Source organism: Hetaerina americana, unplaced genomic scaffold, assembly GCF_022747635.1.
Source record: "Hetaerina americana unplaced genomic scaffold, ioHetAmer1.1.p SCAF_10, whole genome shotgun sequence".
NCBI lineage: Eukaryota > Metazoa > Arthropoda > Insecta > Odonata > Calopterygidae > Hetaerina > Hetaerina americana.
This window is the reverse complement of record NW_027286070.1, coordinates 21,766,626-21,775,697: the sequence shown is the minus strand read 5'-3', so window position 1 is coordinate 21,775,697 and position 9,072 is coordinate 21,766,626. Positions and strand designations below refer to the sequence as shown.

General features: G+C 38.7%; 1 protein-coding gene across 2 annotated transcripts in view; it reads right to left on the bottom strand.

The window, feature by feature from the left end:
• Positions 1–3,958: 3,958 nt before the first annotated feature.
• The window catches only part of LOC139698347 (PIH1 domain-containing protein 1-like), a 27,356-nt gene continuing 22,242 nt past the window's right edge, over positions 3,959–9,072 (bottom strand). Inside the window, exons 7-9 of one of the 2 annotated variants that reach the window (XR_011702898.1) lie at positions 4,539–4,682; positions 4,241–4,372; positions 3,959–4,042 (exon numbers count right to left, since the gene is read on the bottom strand). Coding sequence is in view for 1 of the 2 variants with exons in the window: in XM_071597266.1 (XP_071453367.1) it covers positions 4,340–4,372; positions 4,539–4,682 (177 nt within the window). In the remaining variant the exon portion in view is untranslated. Of the gene's footprint in view, positions 4,043–4,118; positions 4,373–4,538; positions 4,683–9,072 lie in introns of those variants that run through there. The other variant, XM_071597266.1, reaches the window with a different exon arrangement.

Genomic DNA, 9,072 nt, shown 5'->3' with positions numbered 1-9,072 from the left:
ACAATGCCTTTGACCACACTTCATTGGAGGCATAATTTTAATCATTCTTCGGAAAGATTGATTGTACGTCAATCATTCTGTATGATGCAGTAAAAGAATAAAACAGAAACTTAAGGTGCCAACATCACAATATGAATTCAACTTGAAAACTTCTTTAGCACTAATTTCTTTATCGATTGATCATTTGTCATGTCCTGACTAATCAAGATGAATTATTAAATATAAACCTTACAGATCCTCTTTTATAAGGTCTACGAACTAGAGACACAACTTCAACAATTTCCACCTGCTATTGTGTCCTAATCAGTAGAGTAACTCCAGTAACAGTAATTAATTAGCTTGGTAGCCATGGGAGTACATAAAATAGTTGGCATTGATTACATTTTTTATAATTCACAATACTGGAGCACTATAATAGGTGATTCTCGTGTGGCGGAATAATTTACAGGGGGAACAAATAACTGACACCAGCTGCATTATTGAAGATGTCATCCCTCTGTAAAGGTGCAGTCATAGACAATATGAAAGCAATACCAAAAACACTGTCTCAGACAAGGCCTTTTCAAGATCTTGTTGCTGTTTGGGTTAAGAGGATGGCCATTTGGTCGAGAAAAATAGGGTACCCTTGTATACACGAAGATGGGGTTAGAAAAACCACAGATTTTATTTGAGTTATATATAATACACACATTTTATGGGGCAGTTGAGTGGGAGACCAAACAAAAGGCAGTCGTGACCAACAGAACCTCTCATGAAATTTTGGATAGTTTCTTGATTTTCCAAGATATGGATATGCAATCTCACTAAAGAAGTTTAATTTGGATGATGTTCACCTAAAGTGGAAGTGAAAGAGCAAAATGCAACTTTTGTTCAGCTACATTATCTATTAAAGATGGCTTGGTGTCCAATCTACACAGACACGCCAGGGCACAGTCTCTTCTCTCCTGTCGTTTTATTGCCAGTAAGTAATAGTGTTTGCAAATACCAGTGAAATCTATTTAATGTTTCTTTATGTAGTTTGTATGAATAAGGTGAAGCATCCTGATGTATCAGATCTCAGGGCAACCTGTAGGAGTCGTGAGGCTGCCGCTCTCTCTCTCACAGTCTTCCAGCCTTTCTCTTCTCCATCAGAGCTTCCAGCAACCCGATACCTATCTTCTAACTTGGGCAAAAATAATCCTCCCTCTACCTCCGGTTAACTAGCTGTGGATGCAGGACACCAGCTTCCCAGTTTGACTGGTCATTGACATTCACAACTTACAATAGGTCAGTTTACATCCAAACCAATGGGGGCTTCCAAGATGAGATATATTGATGAACAAATTGCTCGTTTCATTGTGAAAGACTGCCAACCATTAAGCATAGTTGAAAGCAAACTGCTTTAAAAAATTATGCAGATGCTCAATCTCAATTATATTTTACCCAGTAGGAAGTTTCTCTCAGGGAAATACATTATCACTAATTTTTTTAAAGAGAAAATAATTCTTTTAGGAATACTTTAAGTGATGCAGGAGTGTGCATTGCATGTGTGTAATAATGGCCGGACTTCTCTGACTAATGTAAGTTATCTGGCATTGAGGTGCATTTCATTGTTGAAGAATGTATTTTTTACTCATTTTTAATCAACTGCTTCGCCTACAGTTACAGACATTCTTTAGAAAACTTATCTGTTGAGATTTAATGGGTTTTAATAGATTGTACTCCATTAAACAAAGTTGATGCTGTTGTGGATGACAATGCAGCCAATATTACAGCAGCCATAAGGATATGTGAGCGGCAATGTAATCCTTGTTTTGCTCACTTTCTGAATTTGGCGGTGCAGGCTGGCATATCAGAAATAAAGACCATGCCAACAAAAATTTAAAGTATAGTTGAACATTTATAAAGAAGTCCCAAAGCAGCAAAAAACTTGCAAGCAACACAGATGAATCTCCCACAGCTAAAAGTAAAGCCAAAAATGCAAATGAGGTGGAACTCCACCTATATTATGTTAAAATAATTCACTCAGCTGAAGATGCCAATCCTTTCTACATTAGCAGTACATTGCCATCACCTTCAGATACTAGATGAAATAGAGTGGGCTCTTTTGGAAAAGGGGATAGAAATTTTAGAAAAATTTTAAATGTTTCCAAAATTCCTTTTACTGTGAGATTTTTGATTAAGCACACATCAAAATTTTTGAGTGAGGAGTTGCCTGAAATTAAGTCAATGGTTGAGAAAATGCTGGAAAGGCTCCACCTGACCATGCCTTATGCAACAAAGCCAGGCAAGCATACATTGCTGAACTGCCAGAACCTGAAGTAGAGGACCCCACCAACTTCTTCATTGTGGGAGTCTTTAAGATTCCACCATTGCCAGCCAGTGGAAGGGATATCCAACATCTGCAGTAATAGTTGAAGTGGACAAGTACCTCCAGGAGGAGTACTTGGAGAGGACCTCAGACCCACTCATTTGGTTGAAGAGTAGGAAACTGGTCTACCCCAGGCTTTATATGTCGATGAATAGAACACTTTGTGTGATGGTCACCCCAGTGCTTTGTGAGCGTGTTTTTTCAAAGGGAGGCCAGTTTCACACTGAGAAATAAAGTTGATTAGGCCCTAACAAATTGTGAATAATGATTTTCTTAAATCATCACTGGGAAAATTAAAATATATCTTTTTCATTGTACATTACTGCTTAGTTAGTTAATTTAAAAATGGTCCCAGTTTTTGTCAATGAATTATTCAATGTTGCTTTATTGAATATATCATATGGTTTTCATTGAAAATGAATAATCTGTAAAGCTGCTATCTTAAAAATTTCCTCAGAAAATGTTATTTTCCTGATACAGTATTGCTGAAGAACAATCGGTCATACAGTATCCCCCATCACTCACTATTTCCATTTTTGTTGCTGTGTGTACACCATTAAGTAACCTGTATCATTTAATGCATATGTATTATTGCTGCATAGTATTGAAATCTACTTCATATTATGGGTATTTTCATTTGTTTCCGTTTCCAATATTTAATTTCAAGTTCTTATAAATTGTTCATTAATGAATAGCATAGATAACAATTTGATGAATATTATTATTATAATATTGTATTACATCTGTACTATGCGCACCATATTGACTATAATATTGAGATCACATCTGTATTATGTTGATTGATCAAAAAACCTGTAACTACTACGTACTTTGGATTTCTCCTCATCCAATGAATTAAACTGTGTTATTCCAGCAATAATAAAGATTTTATGATCAAAAAACCTGTAACTACTACGTACTTTGGATTTCTCCTCATCCAATGAATTAAACTGTGTTATTCCAGCAATAATAAAGATTTTAATCAATTAAGCCAACAAAGTAAGATGTATATCATAACATGAATTCATCAAATCATTCAAGTAATAACGTACGAATGACTTGTAACTCACTCCATAAACAAACACCAAAATAGCAACGTTACTGACTTTCTGGAAGCGAGTGACTTTGGATTCCAACCAAGTCATTTGGACCTGTCGGAAATGGAAGGTTTCTTTTGATTAATCAAAGCAGTCAGTCATCTGCACTTGTTTCACTCACTTACTGTAAACTCTGGGAGTCCTTTGAGTCACTGAGGCCTTTGATTTTCAGAGTAGTTTTGGAGTCATGAGAAGACTCTGTAATGCAGTCAGCAGTCCCAAGCATTCCCAACCACCAAAAGTATACTAAAGACTTGCTGATCTCATTCCTCATGACTCCGGTCATCACACTCACTTGAGTGACTTCTTTGGTTAAACAACTTGTGACTGATCATTCTAACTCTATTGTGAAGAGCACCCATAATCATTATCTCTATAACTGATCTAGGAGCCTTTTGCAACTTTGAAATCAATTGATTTGCATGGTGTATTACTGCTTTGAGCATTTTTATTATTAGTAATAAAAAATTATGGATGCTTTTCCTATTGAGAGAGGAATTTCATTTACAGCATGAAATTTGCTGGGATCCATGGCTATTCTTGTTGGATTAAAAGTATATCCCTAATTTTCATCAAAATGGATGACATGGGTAATCTTGCAAGCAGGAAAAGATAAAACATTAAATTAATTTATTGTGTAATGTAGATGTTCATGTTACACTAATAAAATTACATGAAACACAATTCAGTCAAATTATGCTACAAGCATAAGTAAAACACTCACGGGTATTTACAATTGAATTGTTTGTTTCAAAAGACATAACACAATGATCACAACTAAATAAGAACTTACTTGATTTTAATAATTATTGTTCACCAAATTCACGTATTAAACAACAATAACTGAGTTTTGGCATTTTTATTCTTCTCCCACAAAAATACTTGTGAAGAATTATTGTTTCATAGGCATTTCCAGCATAAGAACCTGAAAATCACAGGGTAAAATTTAAATAATTGAAAAACTAATTACCAGTAACATTACAACAAAATTGAGCCTAGGAATCGAACCTGGGCCTCCCAGTCAGCAGTCCAACACACTACCCCTGGACTACCACGCCCCCATAACAATATGATATTGATTATTTATTTACCTTGTTTTCTTTGGAGAACTCGGCCACTGTTTTCTCTTGATTTATCAAATGAGGAAGGAAAATGTCAAGAGAGTATGAGCTACTTTTTGTCGTAAGTAGTATCCTATCTTCTCCTACATAGATCTCTATGTCTTTTGCAAATAACTGGAAAAAAAATCATTATGTAAACCAAATATATATAATATTCTTTACACTTTCAGGCTTAAACTTGTGGAATTATTTGAAGTCCATATTACATGACTTTGTAATTTTCCACAAAATTGAGTCTGTAGAATACTACAACTCATTAAATATGGACAATAATATATATGTGTGTGTGTGTGTGTGTATATATATATATATAATATATATATAATATATATATATATAATATATATATATAATATATATATAATATCCCTCCCCGGACTACAACCTTGACGTGGTGGAAGGGCTTGTGCGTTCCGATGACCCCTAGAGCTGTGCTGGCGGGAGTAATAATTATTGCTCCTGGTAGGGTCACCCATGCCAGATAGGTCGAAGGTTAGGAGCCAGACGAAAGGTAGTCCACGCAGCGTCTGTTCCTCAGTGAGGCGGCTGCAATGGCGTCTGACCCCAGTGGGGCGGCCAGTAAGTGATGGTGTCACGTTAAAAACACTATTGAGGAAGGCAACGGGAAACCACCTCAATTATCATTCCCTAGAAAAATATGATGGACAATAGAGATATTTTGAGTCCTGGCAACCACGGGGCTCGGCCCAATCGGCCGTGTGTCGTGCCCGGCAGCGGGGGAGGCAAGGCTTCCGCGGTCGTCATCCCACGAAACCCTTGCAAGGGAAAACCAGCAGCAGCAGGACAGAAGACGCAGGAGAAGAAGACAAAATTAGTTAGAATAGGAACGTGGAATGTTAGGACAATGATGAGGACAGGGAAATTGGAGAATGTTAAGCGAGAGATGGAAAGGGGAAATATAGATATTTTAGGTCTATGCGAGGTGAGATGGAAAGATAGCGGGGATTACTGGAGTGATAAGTATAGAATAATATACAGCGGTGGGGACGAGAGCCAACGAGGGGTTGCCATAGTATTAAATGAAGAGGTAGGAAGAAGCGTAGTCAACATAGAGCAGGTAACGGGTAGAATACTACTAGTGGAGATAAAAGCAGAACCGACGAACTTGGTTATTATTCAGGTATACATGCCACCGAGCAACCATAAGGAAGAAGAGGTCGACAAGATATACGATCAGTTAGAGGACATGATCGCGTGTGTTCCAGCAGGGAAACATTTGATAGTGATGGGGGATATGAATGCGACGGTAGGCGAAGGAAGAGATGGTGATGAGGTGGGCGACTACGGTTTAGGCACGAGGAATGACCGCGGGGAGAAAGCAGTTGAGTTCTGCAGGAGACAGGGGTTAGTCATCACCAACACTTGGTTTAGACACCACAAAAGACGCAGGTATACATGGAAAATGCCAGGTGACTCAGGAAGATATCAGCTAGATTATATCCTGGTTAGACACAGGTTTAGGAATAGTGTGATAAATTCCCACAGCTTTCCGGGAGCGGATGCGGACTCAGACCACAATTTAGTTGTTATGAAATGTAGCGTACGTTTTAAAAAGATAAGGCAGGGGCGGCGAGTTAGAAAATGGAATGTAGAAGCATTAAATGGGTTGAAAAGGAAGGAATACAAACAGGCGGTAGAGAAAATCATGGAGGATGGTAAAGGGCTTAGTACTATCGAAGAAAAATGGGAAATGATCAAAAAAGGGTTGTCTAAAGCCGCAAAAGACACTATTGGAACCGTTAACGCTAAAAGGACTAGGAAACCATGGATCACGGATGAGATGATTACAAAGATGGATGAGCGGCGAAAATGGAAGAATATAAATACAGAATTAGGCAAAATGAAGTACAAAGAATTGAACAATAAATTGAGGCGGGCAACAAATAAGGCAAAAGACGCATGGTGGAAGACGCAGTGCGAGGATATGGAAAGTCTCCAGAGGAAGGGCGAAATCGGTGCGCTGTACAGCAAAGTTAAATTGTTATCAGGAAGTAAGAAAGGAAGAGCTATGATAATAGTTAGAGATAAGGCGGGTAAGGTAATAGTTGACGCAGGAAAGATCCAAGAGAGATGGAAGGAGTATATAGAAGAACTGTATAGTAAAGAACTCAGACCAACACAGTTAGACATTGAAAAAGAAAATGACGTAGAGGAGGACAGCTTAGGTCCAGGCATACTAGACAATGAGATAGAAAGGGCATTAAGGGAGATGAAACTAAATAAGGCCGTGGGGGTAGATAACATTCCCGTGGAACTTTTAAAATGGTTACGAAAATGTGGGAGGAAGAGGCTATATGGGCTGATCCGTAGCATTTATGAGGAGGGAATCTGGCCGGAAGACTTTGTGAGAGCAGTTTTAGTTCCGATTCCGAAAAAGGTAAAGGCCACGTCATGTGAGGACTATAGGACAATTAGTTTGATATCCCACGCAGCTAAAGTTGTTCTCAGCATCATAAACAAACGGATAGAGAGTAGGGCAAATGATTACTTAGGGGATGATCAGTTTGGGTTTAGGAAGGGGAGAGGTACGCGTGATGCCATTGCAGTAATGAGATTATTAATCGAGAGGAATATAGAACACAACCAGGAGGTATTTGCCTGTTTCGTAGATTTCGAAAAAGCGTTTGATAGAGTGAATTGGGAAAAACTAATGAGTATATTGCAGAAAATAGGAATAGATTGGAGGGAAAGGAGGCTAATCCGCAACCTGTACATGTCTCAGACTGCTCAGGTGCGGGTGGGAAACGGGGAGTCAGGATGGGCAGTGTTAGGAAGGGGTGTAAGGCAGGGTTGCCCATTATCACCGTTGCTGTTCAACCTGTATGCAGAGGAAATGATCAAAGAGGCATGGGAAGAACTAGAGGTAGGAATGAAAGTGGGCGGGGAATTCGTAAAATCAGTTAGGTTTGCTGATGACCAAGCTTTAGTTTGTCAGTCAGCCAAGGGGCTGCAAGCATTGCTGAGTGAATTGGAAATTCAGTGCGACAGGTATGGGATGAGAATCAACATTAATAAAACAAATGTTATGCGATTTTCTAGAAAGAAAAAGGTCAAGCTTAACATTAAAATAGGAGGGCAAAAACTAGAGCAGGTAGAACAGTTTACGTATCTCGGTAGTGTTTTGGACCAACACGGTCAAAGTAGTAGGGACGTAAGGAGAAGAATTGCGCTAGGCAAAGAGGCTTTCACGAGGAGAAGGGAGTTGATGACGGGGACTTTGAGTAAGGATGTTAAGAAAAGACTCGTAAAAACTTTGATATGGAGCGTAGCTATGTACGGCGCGGAAACGTGGTCATTGAAGCAGGAGGATAGACGTAGACTGGAGGCTTTTGAAATGTGGGTGTGGAGAAGAATGGAGAAGGTGAAATGGACAGAGAAGAAAACAAATGAGGAAGTACTTGGTATGGTGGGCGAAGAGAGGGGTTTGTTGGGAGCAATCCTATGGAGGCAGGAAAAGTGGATGAAGGGGGTGTTGACCGGCAGTGGGATGTTGAAGACTGTGATAGAGGGTAGAATGTTGGGCAAAAGAGGAAAGGGAAGGAACAGGATAGGGATGTTGGACGGGATGAAGGGAGGAAGAAAGTACTCAGAGATGAAGAGGGACCTGGTGTAGAGTAGAATTTAGGGTTGTGTTTTGTTAGTAGTCACAAAATATTTGTTTGGTAGTTGTATCCATCGAAAAACCTACCTTAACCGGTAGATTACCTTAAAAAAAAATATATAATATATATATATATATGCTTTCGTACCATTCCTCTCACCCCTCCTTCGCCTCCCGTTCTCCCCTTCCCCTGGCCCACTTCCCTTTCTCTCGTACCCCTCACCCCCTACAATTCCAGCAGTCATTACTTCTATATCTTCAGATGAAGACGGATTGTTTCCGTGGAAATATCAAGAAACTACGTGTGAGTGTTCTTCTTTTTTGTATTTCTATATTCTGTGTTACTGTGTATTGTACTATATATATATATATATATATATATATATATATATATATATATATATATATATATATATATATATATATATATATATATATATATATATATATATACACATACATACGAGGGTCATCCGGAAAGTAGTACCCGTTCGTGAAATAAAGACACAAAAGTAAATATTAACAAACATAAAAAATTTTATTTGAAAGAGGATACTTTAAACTACTTCTCAACATAATCTCCAAGCAAATTAAGGCATTTGTCATAACGTGTGACAAGTTTCTGTATTCCTGCTGCATAGTCCTTCGCCGCCAGCTCATTGAGATACGCGAGGGACCCATCTTGCACAAATTTTTGCATAATGCAGATGGTGTTTAACAATTTCATGAACAATTGTTCGAGAAACATTGGGAAAATGCTCACAGATGTCATCAATTGTGACGCGCCGATCGTTCCTCACGAATTCGTCAACTGAGCTCACCAGTTGGTCTGTAATGACAGACTGTCTCTCCGAACGCTCATCGTCGTGTGTGTTCCCCCTC